We start from the raw sequence: 19919 nt of genomic DNA, 5'->3' as shown, positions 1-19919 counted from the left end.
AAGAAAGAAAGCTGAATGAATGAAAATGAATGAGTGATTGAATACCTCAGAAGAATCATATACCCAGGTATGGCTGCTAGGGAGTAGATGAAACAGCCAAACACTGATATGATTAAAAAGTACTGCAGCTTGATAGTACAGTCGGGGCCTTTCTTACACAGCCCCAGGACTGCAGATGAGTTTCCTGAAGACCCAATGCAGCTGCAATTTTGAAACACCTGTCAAAAAAAAAAAAAAAAAAACAATGTATTTTTTAAGGAAGAAAAATACTGAGCATAAACCTTCTATATTTTCTTCCTAGCCAGTTAGACAAAAATGGAGAGTGTTGGGGCCAATGCTATGACGTAGAGGAGGAGGGCTCACCCAGCATTAATGAGCTGCAGGACAAACACCATTGAGTAAACACTAAATAGTAAATAGCCAAAATGATGTTCCCTTCCCCCTTTATTTCCAACTCTTTTTTATGGTATCACAGAATTCTATCATAAAATACATAGAGGGGAGGTTTTTTTAAAAAATGGTATTTTTTTCTAAATAAGTTGTCCTGAATACACACTTAATATTTTTATATTTATTCGCTTATTTGGTTTTTCATGCGCTCGTGTGTGTGTGTGTGTGTGTGTGTGTGTGTGTGTGTGTGTGTGTGTGCATTTATGTGTGTGCATGCCTGTGCACCTGACGTGTGTATGCCATGGCATACATGTAGAAGTCAGGGAAAAAGTTATGGGAGTTGGTTCTCTTCTTCTCTCATGTAGGTCAGTACTATGTCCTTCTGGTGGTAACGTTTGATGACAAATATTGCTTTACAGTCAATTCTTCTCTTACTTACTTCATTTTGATACCAGCCAACCTTAAATATTGTAACATGTTTAAGGCAAGGAAAAAACGCTTAACTTCGTGCACTAAACAATGATGATGTGGGGCTGGGGAGATGGCACAGTCGGAAAGCCCTGCACAGGCGTGAGGACCTGAGTTCAGATCCCCGCCACACATGTGAAAAACACAGGTGTGGAGGATCTGCTTGCAGCACAGCTGCTCTGAAGGAGGGAACAGGTGACTCCCTGGGCTCACTTGCCATGCAGCCTAACGGAATCAGCAAATCACAGGCCAGTGAGATTCTGTGTCAAGAGCACAAAGTGGATGAGACCTGGGAGTCAACAACTGACGTTGTCTTCTGGCCTCCATATGCGTATACACCTGTACACACACACACACACACACACACACACACACACACACACACACAGCAAATGAATAAATAAATGAAAGGAGCTCGTGGTATTCAAAGACAAGTTTTCTCTCCACCTCAACTAACTACATAGCTAGTGTGAAGTCAACCTGGGCTTCTTGAGACCCTATCTCAAAAACAGGTAGATTCTTTCTGGAGTATTTTAGAGGTTTAGTGTTAATGTTTATTCATGTGTATGCTTCTATATCTGTGTGCATTCAAACAGGAGCACATGGGTGCCTGAGGAAGGCAGAAGAGAGTGTCAGTGCGAGGAGCTGCAGTTGTGAGCTGCCCCATGTGGGTGCTGGGAAGCAAACAGGCCTGAAAAACCAGAACGTGCTCTTAACAGCTCAGCTAGCTCTCCAGCTCATCCTGAGGATTTTAACTCCAATCATTTGAAAAATTGTCTCAACTGCTTTGAAATTACAAGATAATTCTCAGGCTCTGTAAGGTTTTATTTAATATCTAGGAACTATAACATCAGGTAGGCATATACAAAGTAAGGTGGGTGGTTCACAAACAATGCATTCATCTATTTTAAGCATGGACTAATTTCTGCTTTTTAACAGATGCAGGCTTCGATCTGCATATTAATGTGGTACACAAAACGTCAGCCTAAAACATTGCAGATATTTACCGTGTTGATCCCTGTTCCAACAGACTTCTCACAGCCCGCAAGGCAGGCTGACATGTATGCTAGGCCATTGTCTCCACACACTGGATCCCACGTTTTCGTTAAGCAGTTACACCTTGTGTTGCAGTCATCGAGGACATTATTCTCCATATATAATGGCTGCTTCATTCTGGAATGATTTAAAATAATGTTAGGGATACTAAAAAGCTACCCAAGATTTTTATTTTCTTCTATTCATCTCAGTCTGTGTGCATGAATGCACGCAAGCACGCGCGCGCACACACACACACACACACACACACACACATGCACACACACACACACACACACAGAGAGAGAGAGAGAGAGAGAGAGAGAGAGAGAGAGAGACATTTCACCCCCCAAACAGAAACAGGAATCATCCAAATATCATCCAAATATCAATGTGTGGTCTCTATACTATGCTTTTGACATAAAAGTTATCTGCTCTGGTGGTCGCATGACTGCTTTTTCAGTTATCTCAAGTATAAGCATTGCCTACTTTATAGGAAAATACTGTGCTGTTAGAACTAAAAATGGAGATGGCAATTTGCCATTGATCTGCATGATGGGGAATAATGAAAGAGGGCTGCCTTGAACAAACTGTGATTTACATTTATAAGATAGATGATGTATTTAGTCCCCCAACAGTGGTTTGAGTAACCAGGCACGCTCTTCTGCAATAGAAATGCCCTGCACTTACAGTGGGATTGAAAGAGGATCATGGGAGTCTAAGACCTGAATTCACATCCTGTCACTCAAACACAGTGTGGAGTCGGCATGGTTAGAGATGGAGTTAGTGTGCAGAATTCTACTTTGGTATTGTTGAAGCTATTTTCTAAAAACTCACTAACTCATCCTGAGTTTCATTTTCTCCATCTACAAAGTGAACAGAATAATTGCTGCTTTCTTAAAAACAGATTCAAATTAGATGATGTATATAACTACTTATTATTTTATAGTGAAATTAATCAAATCTTGCAATTCTTAAAGGCTTTGAAAGGACTTTTATTTTTAACCTCTGCTCCTGTCTCAGTCTCTTTGTGTGTGTTCATATATGTATATGTGTGTACTTCTATATGTATATGAGGGTATTGTGTGCATATATATATGTGTGTGTGTGTGTGTGTGTGTGTGTGTTTATATGTATATGTGTATGTCTGTGTGTTTGTATGTGTATGTGTGTGTGTGTTTATATATGTATATGTGTGTGTTTGTGTGTGTGTGTTTATATATGTGTGTGTGTGTGTGTGTGTGTGTGTGTGTGTGTGTGTGTGTTTGTGTGTGTGTGTGTTTAAGTACACATACAATAGTGGAGGTCAGAAGTCCCCTGCTCTTCACTGCTGCAGATGCCAGACTAGCAGACCCATGAGTTTTCAGGTTTTCCTGCCTGTGTCTCTCAGCTCACAGTAGGAGTGCTGGCATTACAGATACCATACCATGTCAAGCTGTACATGGCTTCTGGGGATCTGGACTAGGGGCCTCTGCCTGCTCCAAGAATGCTTTACCACTGAGATAACTCCACACGTATATATTTTATTTCATTTTAACTGATTAGATGATTACATATCTGTGCCCTAAACTAAGTTTTACAAGTCCCATGCTAATACAGAATTTGATGAGACAACCCTTAAAATAGAAAGTCTGAGACTACAGAATACATGAGATACAACTATACCAGTGACATATATAAATATATACATCTGTTGATTTGCCATGCATTAGATTCAATTATGCTAAATTTGTGCCCATTGTAGAACCCTATGAATATTTGTTGACCTTCATAGTCAAATGTAAAGCTATGCATTGTTATACAGTCAACTCTTAAAGCTATTTGGAGTATAAAATACATGGATAATTTACGCTACAAAGCTCTGGCAATTTCCTTTATTACACTTTAAAGCAGACTAGTATAACATCATGGTGAGCACCCATATGTACATAGAACCCTAAATTTACTCGCTGGTAGTCCACCAGCCACTTTAATAAGCTCACAACTGTGTGGGCTGGTATAGAATTGATGGGTGGAAGAAAAATTCAATATAGCCGTGGATGGCTGCCATTAAGTCATAATAAAATGATCTGGTCATGTACAATTCTTGAAGAAAATGGAACAGCAATTGTGAAAATGTTATGATCTTCCTTAGGAAACAGCATACCCTTCATAAGAGGTAGTTAAGCCAGCAACTGGGAAATCGTCACAGGTCCACATGAAGTTAGAGAAAGATAGAAGATACTCAGTCAGGGACAGGCAGAATGCTATGTATGCAGCTCTCTTGACAGTAATCTTGAACTTCTTCATAATCAAGCCACCAGTTAAATATCCAATGCATATAGGAGGTAAGGAATAAACACCTATAAATGCAGATGAAACAGTATTTATAAAAGACTGCAGAAAATTAATGTTAGCAATTTGTCTAATAAACCTTACTTAAGAAATGGTTTAGCTCTTATACACAGTGATCCTAACTCACTACACTCACATATTTCAAATGCCCCACATGGTCACTTTAAAAAGACAATTGCCATTTATTTAATCATTTGCAGCAAGTTATAAACACCTTGTAACCATCACCTGTACACACACACACACACACACACACACACACACACACACACACACACACGCACGCACGCACGCACGCACACACACACAGACACACACACAGACACACACACGATATTTCATGTACTTCTTTCTGTAGAGATATATAGATTAATAGAAATGTGTTAATAATTAAGAGAGATCAAGCCAGTAAGATGCTTGAGCTTAGTTTAACCCTTCTGTGTGTTTATTTGGAACCTAACAGCTGAGGGACCCGGCAGAACAGAAACCTCAGTCTACACGTGGCACCCAAACGTTTGGCAATAATTTCCACGTAAAACCTGACAAAAGCTTAAAAAGAGACTCTGAAAACAAAATAGCAATGTCAAGCAGAGCTTCTTGCTAGCAACAGTTTCTCAGGTGGGCTCTGCTTGCTAGAGGCAAGCAGAAGTTAAGCTTCTTTAAGAGAGGCTTTCTGACTCAGTGCTATCAGCAAAACCACTCTTTTAAATGGTGTTTAAGCAACCGACAGCATGTTTCTTGGTGGTAACATGAACCTAGAAACTCAGCCATGAAGTTAGACTTCCAGAGAGGCAAGGAATAGGGTGGGGCCAGCTTCGACTTTAATCTTAACCTTGCTGTTTATCAAATTAAAGACTCACGTGGTCAGAAAAAGATAGAAATGTACAGTAAAGACTGATTCAAATGAAGAAAAACCTCTAAACATTTTACGGTGTGTTTAAAAATATACGTTGGCTTGAGAAAGAAAAGACAAAGGATAGAGAAACTCCTTTAAAAAAAAAAAAAGTTGCTGAGTGTGGTGGCGCTCACCTTTTATCCCAACACTTGGGAGACAGGCAAGCAGATCTCTGTAATTTCCAGGCCAGCCTGGTTACAGAATGTGTTCAAAGGCCAAAGTTACACAGTGAAACCCTGTCTCAAAAAACCAACAAATAAAAAATTAAAATAAAAAAATAGAGTAATAAGGAAAAAGCCAGGTAAAGATGGAAAATACACAGTCTGGATACTGCATGTTATTGTGTTGTCTTTAAATTGTTTGATTCCCGAGGAAGGAGCAACAGCTGCTAAAAGACATTTGGTTATAAATGCTGCTGGACTAATCTAAACTATAGTAGGAAATTACCAATACGGAGTCAGGTAGAAATATAAGGGTATTTAATAGGGAAAAGCCTTACTTATAGAGCGAACCAGCCAGCCGGTGGTAGTCAGGCACCTACTCCACCCAGGTATCGTGACTATTCTTCTAAGGTTGTTACTCATTCACCATTAGTGTACCCAGCTACCATGGTAGAAAAGTCAGCTTCTAAGAAACACCCTCATGGACAGATGGCTTATGAATGGCAACCTATACAGCCGAAGGATCTTAAGAATATTAAAGAATCAGTTGTCTCATATGGTCTCCATAGCCCATACGTAAAACAGCTATTACATTCATGGGCAACCTTTAACAGGGTGACACCCACAGATTGGGAACTATTGGTAACAGCTGTACTTGAAAATTCATGCCAAATCCAGTGGAAGGCATTGGTAAGGGAAGAGGCAAAGCTCCTTGAACGTCAGGGCATAAAGGAAGGTTTTGAAGCGCCTCTAGATAAGCTTCTTGGTGAGGGTATTTATGCTGACCCACAGGTTCAGGCTAAATATGATGACGATATACTGTCTCTATACAGGAAAGCAGCATTAAATGCCTGGGATAAGGTTCGTGAGCCAGGAGAACGTCTAGAAGCTTATACCAGAATAGAACAGGGACCTACAGAACAGTTCCAGGACTTCTTACAAAGGTTAACTAGGGCAGTAGAATTACAGGTAACAGATCCAGAAACAAGACAATCAATTATATATACAATAGCTTATGAAAATGCAAACCCTATATGCAAAAGAATACTTTTGCCTTTAAAGATCAGATCAGCTCCGTTAGAAGAATGGGTTTTGTATGCAGCCAACATTGACTATAATGTGCAAGATACTGGAGCTTGGGTAGGAGAAGCCATCTCCAAAGGTTTAAAACGGCAACAGGAAATTAAAAGTTCTAGAGGTGAGGATGTAAGGGCTTGGCAAGGAGAAGCACCTTACAGAGGTCAACATAGGTACCAAGAGGCTAGAGGTTACTACTACTATGAACCAGAACCTTGGGGAGGAAGAGCCTTCCCCTTGAGACCACGAAGGCGCCAGGAACCTAGATGTTTCAACTGTGGTAAAATGGGACATACTAAGAGAAATTGTAGACAAATGAATTCTAACAATGCCTCATATGGAAGGCCACTGCCTTCTGGATTGTGTAGAAGATGTGGTAAGGGCAGACACTGGACCAATGAATGTAGATCGACCAGGGACATACAAGGAAACCCCTTAAGGTCGGGAAACCCCGAGGGGGGCCTCAAGAATGCCCCCACATCGAGAAAGGTCAGGTCATTCCCAATAGCAGTGGAAGACAATCTCTCACAGGAACAATAGATAGTTCTTTACATATTATGAAAAAAGATATTGCTCTAGATGGTAGTTTTAATAGTGATGAAGAATCAAGTGTAAATGCACAAAATGAAAAACACATATTTTGGCAAGCTTCTATTAATGATAAAAGGCCTCAGTTAAAAGTGAAAATTAATAATAAAGTTATTTCTGGCTTAATGGACACTGGGGCGGATGTAACTATTATTACTCAAAAGTCTTGGCCTCAGAAATGGCCTCTTAGAGAGGCAAATGTACAATTTTTAGGAATTGGAACTCTATCTAGAGTTCGATAGAGTGTTAACTCAGTGGTCTGCATTGGACCGGAAGGACAGAAAGGGATACTGAAACCATACATGGCTACAGCTTCCCCTACACCAAACTATATATTTTGAAAATGCTTTGACTTCAAAATTTAAGTCTAAGGACATATTACTTTGGAAAAGAGGTTCTACTTTTCTTTCCACAGAAGGCGAAAAGCTGTGGATTCCTTCTAGACTGATATGGTTTGCTCAAGCAAAACCCCTGAAGCATTGGCCCAGGTGATCCAACATCCAAAACAGCTGAGACGATACTACTCACAGACTTGCACACCACTACAGCCAGGATTTGGCTATGGTTCTGGGTTTTCTCAAGATCCTCTTGGTCTCTTCTGTTCTTCCCCCAACTCAACCTATCTGCCCCATCATGTCTGGGAGACATTATAGGTTTAAAGAGAAATCAGGCACTAGGGAAATGTCTGGAGAGCTACAAAGAAGACACCAACTAACAATCTAAGCAACAGAGAGGCTACCTTAAATGCCCTCTGCTGATAATGAGATTGATGACTAATTCATATGATATCACATAGCCTTCATCCAACAGCTGGTGGAAGTAGAAGCAGACACCCACAGCTAAACCTTGAACTGAACTGAAATCCAGTTGCAGAGAAGGAGGACTGATGAGCAAAGGGGTCCATCCCAGGCTGGTGAAACCCACAGAAACAGCTGACCTGAACAAGGGAAAGCTCTTGGTCCCCAGACTGATAGCTGGGAAACCAGCATGGAACTGATCCAGACCCCCTGAACGTGGGTGTCAGTGAGGAGATCTTGGAAATCTATGAGGCTTCTTGTAGTTGATCAGTACTTATCATTACCATAGGAATGGACTTTAGGAATCCATCCCACATGGAGGGAAACTCCCTGAGCCTAGACACAAGGGAGTTGGCCTAGGCCCTATCCCAAAGAATATGACAGACTTTGAAGACCCCCCTATGGAAGGCCTCACCCCCCTGGGGAACAGAAAGGATATGGGATAGGTAGGGTGTTAGTTGGGGAGAGGGGAAGAGGGGAGGGAGAGGGACCTGGGATTGACATGTAAAATAATTTTCTTTCTAATAAAAAGAAAAAAAATCCCCTTGGGATTGACAGCACCCCCAAACAGCAGGAAGTAGTTTGGAGAGAACTACACCAAAATTCCTAAATATTGTTTATAAAAAATTGTTTTCATTTAAACAGGGTTGGTTATAAATGGTTAATGGTCACAGTCAATCTCTTTCTAAAGAAAAACAAAAGGGAATATAATATAGAAATGAATACTTTGCTTTGGTATGGATTTTGGTTTATTGACACTAATTTAAGATTAATTTGGTTATATGTATATTTCTACTATTGTTTAGGTAATGTGTTTATACAGCTCATTTAAAATGTGTAATTAAATACAGATTATAGATAATCACCTATAATAGACAAAACTTAGTTAGGCTTTCTAGATATACAGATATATGTTTCAAATGGATAGGTATTCTTCAAAACCTTTCAAAGACCTACAGAATATGGAATTTAAAATGGTTTATTAGTGTTTTTCATGACAATGAGATACAATTGCTCTGTGCAACACCAATTATGTCAGAGAGAAAGATGGACAATGAAGAAACTTGTTTTGGAGTTTGCATTCAACATGACAGGAATAGCCACTAGGACAAGAAACTGCTTTTGCCGGGACTGTTTGAAAGCAGGCTGTCCAAACTGGACAAGCAGGCTACAAAGAAAAGTGACTGCTGAAATTGCCAAGGGGCAGGATGGTCCTTCAAGATTCCTGCTTCATCAAAAAGTCTGCCAGACATTCTGTGCCTATGGGCCTATGGACTGAAGATGGATGCCTCAACATTACAGAGAAACTTTGGGTGACTGTCCAGGCAGCAAGATGTCTCTGTCAGTTCAAGAGTTTATATGTTATCCTTCTGTGGTCTTTGATGGAGTTGAAGACAGGTAACTATGGTTATGGTTTTCCTTGGTTATGATAAAACACAAGTTACTAGTGTTTTATAGAAAACTGCAGACTCACAATGATAGGATAGATTGCAAATTGCAAATAGACTAAATATTGTAACTATAATTCTTACATGATAACTGTTTTGTTATATATAATTATACTATGTAAAAATTAAAACCTTTCTTTTTATTTAGACAGAAAGGAGGAGATGATGGGGATGTTTATCTGTATGCTGTGAATATGTTTCTTTTATTGGTTGATGAATAAATGTTGATTGGCCAGTAGTCAGAGAGGAAGCATAGGTGGGGCTACCAGCCGAGAAGAATTCTGGAAAGAGAAAAGGTGGGAAGTAGTCAAGAGAGGGAGATGCCATGTAGCTACTGGGAAGAGAGGACACTGAGCATTCTCTGGTAAGCCAACACCATGTAGAGATACATAGATTAATAGAAATGTGTTAACAATTAAGCGAGAGCTAGCCAATACGAAGCCTGAACCAGTGGTCAAACCATTTATAATTAACATAAACCTTCTGTGTGTTTATTTGGAACTAAACCTATGACAGACTAAGCAGGACAGAGACCTCAGTCTACATCTTTCCACTCTTGTTTACTGGGAGTTTGACTCAGCTCCAAGGATATTTTGAAGCTTGCTTCTGAGTCCACGCTTAGCAAGTGAAGAGCATTCTGTGCATTGGTTATGTTGCCCAGAATTCTTTCTTCCTGACGCTACTTCTTCCCTGCTGCCCCCCCAAAAAAATCAAAGGAAGAAAAGAAAAAAGAAATGGGAAGAGAAAAATCCAGGCTACATTGCATTCATACAATAACAGCCCCAGACTTAGAAGAATTTATGTATGCATCCTTGGCTGCCCCATACAATTGCACCTAATTTTGTACAGCTGCGGGAGGGACTGGTATTTGGACTTCTGTGAATGCTGGCAGCCTATAATCATCAGTTTTCAAGAGTAAGCGAATCCAGGAAAATTCCAAAGTTAGGTAGGATCCCTGGGTACTAACAAGGAAAGCAGAATGTGGCTGCACAGACTCCTCAGACCACCAGGGAACCAAGAAAATGAGTTAGGAGTAATATAGAGGGCAATGATTAAAGCCCAGAAATAGAATCTGGGAGTCAGATACACAATCCTACTGAGTTAACTATGCAATCCTGTTTGAATTAACATATTGCCTATCTGAAAACTGACTGATATGAGTATCCTCAAGATTTTTGTAACAATGACAATTTTCATTCTAGTAAAAGCAAGAACACAGAGGATCTTTCTGGCTTCTTCCTTTCTCTACCCATTCTTAATTTCTCTGGAGACTAGAAAGAAGAAATTTACAGATATCCTAATAGATTTCGATTTCCTTGTAGTTTCCTAGTCACATGGTCATTCTATTTAGAATACCCTGGGGGATACTGTTTACCATATCCTTGTGGGAGGGGAGAGTGGTACAAAAGAGATAGTAAAGCTACACACCTGTGAGAAAGACGACCTCTGCGGTTGATTTTCCGTATTGTTGTTCCAGGTATTTAGTCATGAAGGTAAAGGAAACGATAAATGCATTCAACTGGAGCACACTTATAAGGATGAAAAGCACGTAAATTGGGTTGCAGGTGAGGCTCTTCATGAACGGCAAGAAATCTGAAACAAGAGCTTTGTGTAAAGACCACCAACATAGCGTGGCTTTGCCTTCTGTGTCCAATGTTCTCTTAAAATCTCACAGATTCTGCACTGTGACACCAATGCATCTGATAAGTCTTTACTCCTTGTAGCTAAAGTTCTATATCTATTTCTAAGTTTCTTCTGGAATTTAGTGACACAGCTGGCTATCCAAGACTCAGAACCTAATTGTACAATCAACCAAAACTATTAAGAGATGAATGCTGTCTGTGCCCACATACTTTCATTTCTTTTCCTCTATTCCTTCTATTAATACCCTCCAATCACTAGAGAGTGAAGAGCTTGCTCTCTGGACTCGGCAAGGGCCTCCTCTTTGATAACCTTTGAGTTCATATGCTGATGTTATCACTCCTTTATGCAAGAAAGGATGAGCTTAAACTTAGGAAGACTCCAGGAATCATGCTATAGCTCACCCGACTTCAGCATCCCTGCAACCCTTCCCAATAGAACATTGATTAGAAGCACCGAGTAATATTTTTAAATGTCTCAATATGAGGATCTCACTGTAAGGAATGGTGATTCATTTGGTATACACCAAGCACCTTACAACTGACTTACCTAGAACTTCTCCCTGTTTAAAAAACTGAGAGCCAAGTTTGTAGCTATCTCTATTAAATTGATTGAATCTCACTGCAGATAATTTGACTCAAATGTCACACTTAATAGTCTCTTTCCTTTTTCTGTCTCCATGTTTCCTGTCTTGATTTTCTAATTTATACTATCCTTAATAAATTGCCTAAAATTTTTAGAGAATAATGTATAAAGAAGAAACAATTTAGAAGTATAAGCAGAAAAAAATTACTAAAAATAAGTGAAATTTAGTGGCGAGATCCACTTCCTGAATGAGAGGATTACAGTTAAAATTCCCAGGAGCTTTTGAACTCACCTTTGTTTGCTGACATCCCTATTCTCCTAAATGAGTCTCCACGATTCACATTGATTTTCTATATGTCTTATACTATGCTAAGCTATTTCCTAGTTTTGAAAATCGGGTTGACCTTACAGACCAAACAGTCAAACATAACAATCATTATTAGCCATCTGAGAAGAATCATTAATATGACCATGATTCTAAGAATGTGCAAGACTTTCAAGTCACTCCTGATGTGACTGATTCTCCTGCAATGGTCAATAGTGTTTCAGGTAGATGTGTGATTATTCAAGGCACAATGGTGTTGGAGGTTATGTGATGGAGGAAATAGAGAAACCATCACTAAAGTGCTCTCCACAGTGCAGTCTATGCCAGAACTGCACAGAAACCCAAGAATATAATGTACTGTCACTCTCATTTGACAGGTGAAGAAACAGTCCCTTCCTATCCTCCAGTTACACACTTTAGGAATGCCAGAGACCAACCCTTGCCCCCCCCCTTTTTACCAACGCAAATCTCTTGAGAATACTACAGAGGTCACCACACACATAGCTTTGAAATTAGTGTCAAGGTTTCAGAATGGGCATTCTTGAACACTCAGCTTCTCACAGAAGCACCACTACTCTGCACCAAAGTTTAATGACATTCCTACTTGTTTTACAACAGTCTGATCCTTAAGGAACAGTGCTCCTGTGAACTATAACACACCTTCAAATGCAAAGGATCATGTCATCTCTCAGCCTTACTTTGAAGGATGCCTACAGCTAACTCAACATTTTTCTTATCAATTTATACTGTCCCATAGCACAGGTATTTCTCTACCATTATCTTTAGCTTAAAGTTCTGCTTATTCATGTTTTTAATGTATAACTATATTTTGTATAAAATAGACTTTTCAAAACAGACAAAAATATATTTGGTTATTGAGTGCCCATATTAACTTGAATTTTTCATAAAGTCTAATCTAAGACAGCTGTTTACAAATTATCTCAGTTGTTTTCCACATGGTAAATTTGGAAGACGTTTAATACATCTAGTAGGGACCGTTAGTGACAAACTATCTGAACTCAGCACAGCATGGCACATGTCACCCTAACTGCAGACCCATCAAATGAAATACAAGATTTAAAGTTTTCCTGTTTGCCTTTAGTGATTCCACGTTTTTCCTTCTTGGCTTTTTCCTGGTATTTCTCTTCTTTGTCACTTTTAGTCACATCCATGTTATCCTCTAGTCCATTCTTTGGGAGTGTTTTGGGAAAAAAGAAAAAGGGAATGCTGGTCAGGATATTCACTCCTGCACAGATCAAAAAGCCAACCCACCAAGCACCGACCCAGCGTGTGTCAGTGGGAGTTATGGTCAGGTCATCTGTGAAGAAATACAGATATTATATTAGTTTGCACTATTCTTTCCTGTGTAAACTGTAGAAAATTATTAAGAATAATAATCCCATCTAAACACAAAATTTATCTATTATTTGTAAACTATTCACATTTATTCTTGTTCTTCTTTGGGCCTTGTACTCTGGCCCCCTGTCTCTACTTCCTAAATGCTAGTATTACAGGTATCTGCCACCCCACAGGTTGAATTCACATTTTTAGAAAAACTGTCTGAGGTTGATCTAGTAAATAAAGTTAAAATTAAGGAGAAGTAGAAGTCCTAGACTACTACATATCATAATAGTTAAAACTTCATTTTAAAAAGACAGAAAAATGTTTGAGACATATTTAATGAACTGGCTTTAACCTGAGGTAAACCTTTGTTTTCGGTTTTTTTTGGGGGGGGGCTGGGTTTTAAGACAGGGTTTCTTTTGTGTAGCTTTGGAGTCTCTCTTGGCACTCGCTCTGTAGACTAAGCTGGCCTTGAACTCACAGAGATCCGCCTGCCTCTGCCTCACAAGTGGTGAGATTAAAGGCGTGCACCACCAATGCCCAGCAATGTAAACTTTTCTTGCATAGAAGATAGAAAGAAAAAGATCAAGGAAGAAATAGAGGAGAAACATCAGGGAATAAGTGAAACCATAACATCAGCAAAGACAGCAAGAGAACTGTGAACAGGAAATAGGGGGAAAACAACAGGGTAAAAGAACAGAACTGACAAAGAACACAGTAAGAACAACCACCAGAGAGAAAAATAAAATGACGACTTAAGCTTTGGCCCTCAGATATAGGTCCCATGTGAGTCTGTACATCTCTGTTCAGTAGTTTACCTACTTTTCATCCCCTTTGCAGTTTCTCTAATCTGCTGGGGACTGGGCCCTTTGGTGGCACTATACTTTCCAGCAGTGAATTAGTAATTCTGTCTGTCATGTGAAACCTTTTACATTGGTGCTTATCACACAACAGAAAAATACCTTTTGTTATCCATAGTGTCAACCTCATTGGTAAAAACCTAAGTGAGTAACTCTTTTGAGACCAAAGGTGAGGCTGAAATGTGGTGGGAGAATGTTGAACTTTTAATCAGAAGGATATATATATATATATATATATATATATATATATATATATATATATCCTTCCTTCTGCTCATCTTAGGTCTGCAAACTGTAAGTGGTAATAAAATGCCTAACTGAGAATTAGATGAGTCAGTGGTATAGCAATCTGGAGAATTCTCCTGCATTCTAGAGACTGGACCATACAAATAAAAATATATTTTACCTGTATTCACAGACCCAGTGTCTACATAAATGCTTGCACAGAAGGATGCCAAAAAGAGTCCAAGCAAAGGGCCAACAATCTTTCCTGTTTCTAAAATTCCTGGAATTAAACAAAGATAGGAAGTTACACAACCACACAAAGATTTTGCTTACACAAAAGGCCTTGATATTGAGCTGTTTTTAATCTTAGATTTCTTTTCCTTCTTTAGCAGAACAGGGTATCCAGTCGACTAGGCAAGTGTTCTATACCTGAGCTACACCCCACTACTTCAGATATTCCTATGTACAAAAATTTAAGCTTGGTATGTATATGTACATACATATGTTACATGTATATATGTGTTGCATGCACATACATTGGATTCTATAAATACTGAGAAGCCCTCCCATTGTTTCAATATAGAATGACTCCCAGAAGCTCTTGTGTTACAGACTTGTTTCCCAATGGCAATCACTGGAGTCTGAGGGAACCCTTCGAATACAGGGCACGGTGTTGAGTCTTCAGATCATCAGGAGGAGAACCATAGCCCTTTCCTCATTCTGCTTTGCTTCCCAGTCACAAGATGAATGGTTTCACTCCTCCCTTTCCTCCATCACAATGAGCTGCCTCATGACAGACCTCTATTCCAGTGACATAGACCAAAACCTCCAAAGCAGTGAGCCAAATGAAACCTTTCTCTTTATCAACCATTATCTAAGGTGTTTGTTAAAGTGATAGAACTCTGATTGACACAAGAGCTTCATCACTCAAAGCCACATTCCAAATTCTCTTTTATACTGAGTTAAAGGCAAAGGATGCACTGCCACAGACAGTCCTACCAAAGCCATGATGTGAGGAAACTCCTTTCGATGCTTCCAGAGCCATGTTCTCCAAGGGACTCTGTGAAGCTTAGCTCTAATTGTCAACTGGACACAGCCTAGAGCTATCCGGGAGGAGACCTTTAATGAAGTATTGTCTCTACTGGGTTTCCCTGTGGACCTGTCAGCAGGAGATTGTCTTAATTAAGTTCATTGATTAAGTGAAGACCCAGCCCACTATAGGCAGGACCATTCCCTAGGCAGGGACTCATCAGCTGTGTAAGAGTGGCGAAAGAGCTGAGCACAACTAGGCAAGCAAAGACACAAGCATGCATGCTTTCACTCCCCGTGTTCTTGTGGGTGTGACCAGCTGCTTCAGGGCTCCTGCTACTTCAGATTCTCTGTTATGATGCAATTATAAGCAAAATTAACCCCATTAAAACTAAGGTTAAATTTTCTTACAGAAAGATGACCTCACCTGGCTTCTGCGAAAGCACCACCAGCATCTCTCAACTTACCTGAGTTCAGAATCTCTGCTGAGCCATCCCTACTCACAGAAAACCAGATAGGGAGAAGATCAACTTCCTGCCTTCACTTTGCATCTTGTCTTTTCCTCTTTCTCTGTGGTTCTGTGGGTCAGTCCTCCTCTGTGAGCCTGAGTTCTCTATACCAACTCCTTCTGTCTTTCTTGTTCTCTCAACATCCCCTGCAGTTTGATTCCTTCTGTCCAATGGTTCCTGCAAAATCTTCAACCTTCACTCTTCTTTCCTTCCCTCCACTGTCTCCTTGACTCCTCACTTCTCATTCTGTTCAGATGCCTCCTGATTCTAAGATACTCTCTTGGCACCAGTGACGTCCATCATGGATCACTCTCCCCGTTTCGATCTTTATTCTCTTAACTTACTTGACATTGTTGGCCAACTCCTCATCTGTCCGCTTCTTCTAACACCTACTCCTAACTGCATGTTTATTTTAAACTTTGTTCCCATGGAAACATTTTTTTACTTTTCCTAACTACAGGTTCACTGTTCCCTTTGTTCCCATGGAAGCACTTTTGACTTTTCTTCCTCAAACTCTATCCACTAAGTAGAAGGGTCCCCCAGTGTGTGGACCTATATTTTCATAGTACATATCTGTCTTCCCAAGGCAATCTCATTTCTTCTTGATTTAACTTGTTGGCCAGCGTTGATAAATCTCAACTTTTACATTTGGTTTATATGTCTCTTATGGTACATAGACATACATGCAACTAATTTCCTATTTGTTTTATAATTAATTGTATATTTACAATAATCGTATATTTACATAATTGTATAGCTATTTATAAAACTAAGCTATTTGTGTACTAACCATAAGATACATGAATCATGAACTCACGTCAATATAAGTACTATTACATATTATATATTTATGTATAAAATGTCTTGCATTTTGATAAAGAGATCCATGTTCTAACAATTGATTGCAGGAAAGTGCAATAAATTAGTTTTCTTAGATGTCTGTGAATGTATTTAATGGGAATGACTAGTCTAGCACCAGAAAAAAATTATTCCCAAATCAATAAGACTCCAAAAAGGTATTTCAATTGAATTAATCTCTATTTGTCCTAACCCTATTCCTGTCTTCACTTTTCCTGCTTTTATTCTTGATCATTTGTTTGTTTTAAATAATATACATACATCAATTGAAAAATATCTCTATATACAAAGTTACAGAGTTACAATCAACTACCAATGGATTGACTTAAGAATCAAAGCAAATTATCCCTAATAAATGAAGATCATTTCAGAGAAAATATAAGAAGGTTTACACTAAATTGACTTGCCTGTGAGATTTGTGAATTTTTTTTTAACTAACACAAACAAAAGCATCAACTTGAATATTTGTTAAAACCATGAAAAGACTTAGCCATGTAGGAAGAAGAGTTACAAGGAAGGAGAAACTGTGTCAGTTACATCATAAAGAAACAGGGTGCAGAGCCCAAGGTAGTAAAGAGAGAAGATGGTAAATAAGGAACAACTGGGAAACACAGTAGAGGAGACATGATTAAAGCTGTTTGGTGGGGCTTACCCTGCAAGAATGTTTACACGAATACAACAAAAGAAAACACTAAGTGCCTGGTAGAGGGTCAACAGGTAAATGCATTTGTCCATCAAATCTCGCCCAAGGGCCAGAGTTTAATCTCCACGATAACTCTCAAAAGTTGTCTTCTGATCACCACGGCAAGGAAATGCACACACGTGCTCGCACACGCGAGCAGCGCGCGCGCGCGCGCGCGCGCGCACACACACACACACACACACACACACACACACACAGAGAGAGAGAGAGAGAGAGAGAGAGAGAGAGAGAGAGAGAGAGAGAGGTAAAACAATATTTTAAAATACTAGATATAAAATGGCCAATAGTGTAGTTGTAATAACTTACAAACAGAAGAATGATAACCTAAAAGGAGCAAAAATAGAAGAAAAAAATACGATTGAATCTAAGGAACATTTTCCAGGAAATGTTGGTGAATCTCTAATGGTTTATGAATAATGAAGCAGCATCAGAGGACTGCAGGGTCCACAGGTCAGAGGGATCTCCGTAAGAGAGAAGCTGCTTGATGAAGCAGCTTGTCTGGAGCTGCCGTTTAATTCCCCCATTGAACAATTGTGTGCCCAATGATGCCATAGTACTCTGCTCACCATTCAGGAAACCACAATGTGTCCAAATCAATAACTGATTTCTACCCTCCCAGAAATTGCTTTCCTAGTAATGATACCAAGTCTGATGTTGAAACTTACCAATGTATAAAGGGGAATTTTCAGATTTGGCAAAATCTTCTATGTAGGAAATACCCAAGGGCATGATGGGAGTTTCACCAATTCCACGGATAAGATTTCCTATCATTACATATATCCACATTGAGGATTTAATTTCTTTTTCACACTCTACATTAAAACAAGAGAAAACTATATGAACATTTTGACAGTCAAGTGTTACTGACAGTTAATTAAAAGTATTCATTCTTTCCTTCCTTCTTCCTTCCTTCCTTTTTTTCTTCCTTTCTCTTTTTGATTTTTCAAGACAGGGTTTCTCTGTATTGTTTTGGAGCCTGTCCTGGAACTCACTCTGTAGACCAGGCTGGCCTCAAACTCAAAGAGATCCGCCCACCTCTGCCTCTTGAGCACTGGGATTAAAGGAGTGCACAACCACTTTTAGGCTTCAAAGTTTTCTTTAAATGTTTCTTGGGTCACAAGCTCATGATGACTATCAAGTGACTTACATACTATGCTGGCTGTGAATCACCGAGTGAGCCCTAATGGTTATTTTGAAAAAATAACTAGCAAGGGAGTATAAATGCTATGCCAATGCCTACTTGGGTGGGAGTGATGACTTTCCAAGTAAATATCTCTTTCCAATTCAGAGTTTAGTGACAACACATTGGCTGTGAGAATTTGCACCAAAGAAATAAGCAAACAGTTAATGGGTGAGATATGTATATATATTCTCTTATTGTTTGATGAGTAAAACACTATTTGGCCAATAGCCAGTAAAGGCAGGAAGATAGGCAGGGCAGAGGGACCAGGAAAAGGCTGGGAGAGAGGCGCCCCAAGAGATGCCATAGAGACCAAAAAGGAGTAATAGGTCAGGCATTCTCTGGTAAGCCAATACCACATGGAAACAAAAGACTTATAGAAATGGGTTACTAATTAAGACAGAACTAGCCAGTAAGAAACCCTAGCTGTTGACCAACAGTTTAATAATTAATATATGTCTCTGTGTGCTTATTTGGGGCTGAAGATAGCAGTTGTGGGACCTGGTGAGACAAGAAACTCCAGCAACAAACAGTAAAACTAAGAATTTCCCTCACCTCCAGGGGCTCAGTTGTCCACCAACCAGTGGAGCCAGTTAACGAGTGCACTGCCTCATTCCTCCACAACTTTGAGGAAGGAAAAAGAAGCACGTGTGTGTGTGTGTGTGTGTGTGTGTGTGTGTGTGTGTGTGTGTGTGTGTGTGTGTGACAATTTATGCTGTACTGACACAACACAGAGAAGACTGATGGAAGTTTGAACTCCACACAGCCTCAATTACTTTGTAGAAACTCAATATTTAACTGAATGGCAATCATGCTTTTTTTTATACATTCCATTTTTTACTCTCAACCAGCAGATCAAACAGCAGAGAGAAAACACAAACTAGGCAAAAGGACAAACCTTTGAAAGTTTGCATGCACCTCCTTTGTTTGCCCTAAGCTGAATGAGCTTCCATTTCCTAGGGAAGCTTGACATTGTGTTTTCAGAGAAGTGAAGGACAATGTCCCCTTTCCTGTGGACTGGCCAGGGGCTGTCACTGAATGTCCTAAGAACAACTGGGCCATAAGAACTCTCAGTTATTCCTGGTTGAAATAAAATCAGTTTCCATCTCTAGGAATTCAGATTCTTATCTTTGATAAACATAGTGATTTCTGTCTACAGATCACTGGGAAACTCTCAACCCTCTTCTAAGGCAGAAGTGAAAGTATCAGACACTGGAAGAATCAAGTGCTTTCCTGGGGCTCTGCACATGAGGAATATTTTAATTTATCTAATGCAAGGAGTCCAAGGGGTGGCTTTTCAAGTTGGTTCGAGAGGTGGGAACAGCTAGGATGGAGGACCTGGTTTCAGGTTGCTTTGCACCTGGGGAGATTTAACATATCCACAAAAATTCAAGAACACAGGAGGTGGATTTCCAAAGTCAGTTCAGGAGGTGAGACTGGACTAGAGTGGAGACCACTGTTTCGGGTTGA

General features: G+C 39.6%; 1 protein-coding gene across 1 annotated transcript in view; it reads right to left on the bottom strand.

Moving 5' to 3' along the window:
- Nucleotides 1-19919, bottom strand: part of LOC100771780 (solute carrier organic anion transporter family member 1A5-like) — a 41015-nt gene that overhangs the window by 7337 nt on the left and 13759 nt on the right. The window contains exons 5-11 of the mRNA XM_035448601.1: nt 17935-18081; nt 14352-14450; nt 12841-13062; nt 10622-10786; nt 4040-4235; nt 1866-2031; nt 46-218 (exon numbers count right to left, since the gene is read on the bottom strand). Of these exons, the coding sequence (XP_035304492.1) occupies nt 46-218; nt 1866-2031; nt 4040-4235; nt 10622-10786; nt 12841-13062; nt 14352-14450; nt 17935-18081 (1168 nt within the window). The remainder of the gene's footprint in view (nt 1-45; nt 219-1865; nt 2032-4039; nt 4236-10621; nt 10787-12840; nt 13063-14351; nt 14451-17934; nt 18082-19919) is intronic.

Source organism: Cricetulus griseus, chromosome 8, assembly GCF_003668045.3.
Source record: "Cricetulus griseus strain 17A/GY chromosome 8, alternate assembly CriGri-PICRH-1.0, whole genome shotgun sequence".
Taxonomy (NCBI): Eukaryota; Metazoa; Chordata; class Mammalia; order Rodentia; family Cricetidae; genus Cricetulus; species Cricetulus griseus.
The sequence above is the reverse complement of the archived record's forward strand: the minus strand, read 5'-3'. Positions and strand labels throughout refer to the sequence as shown.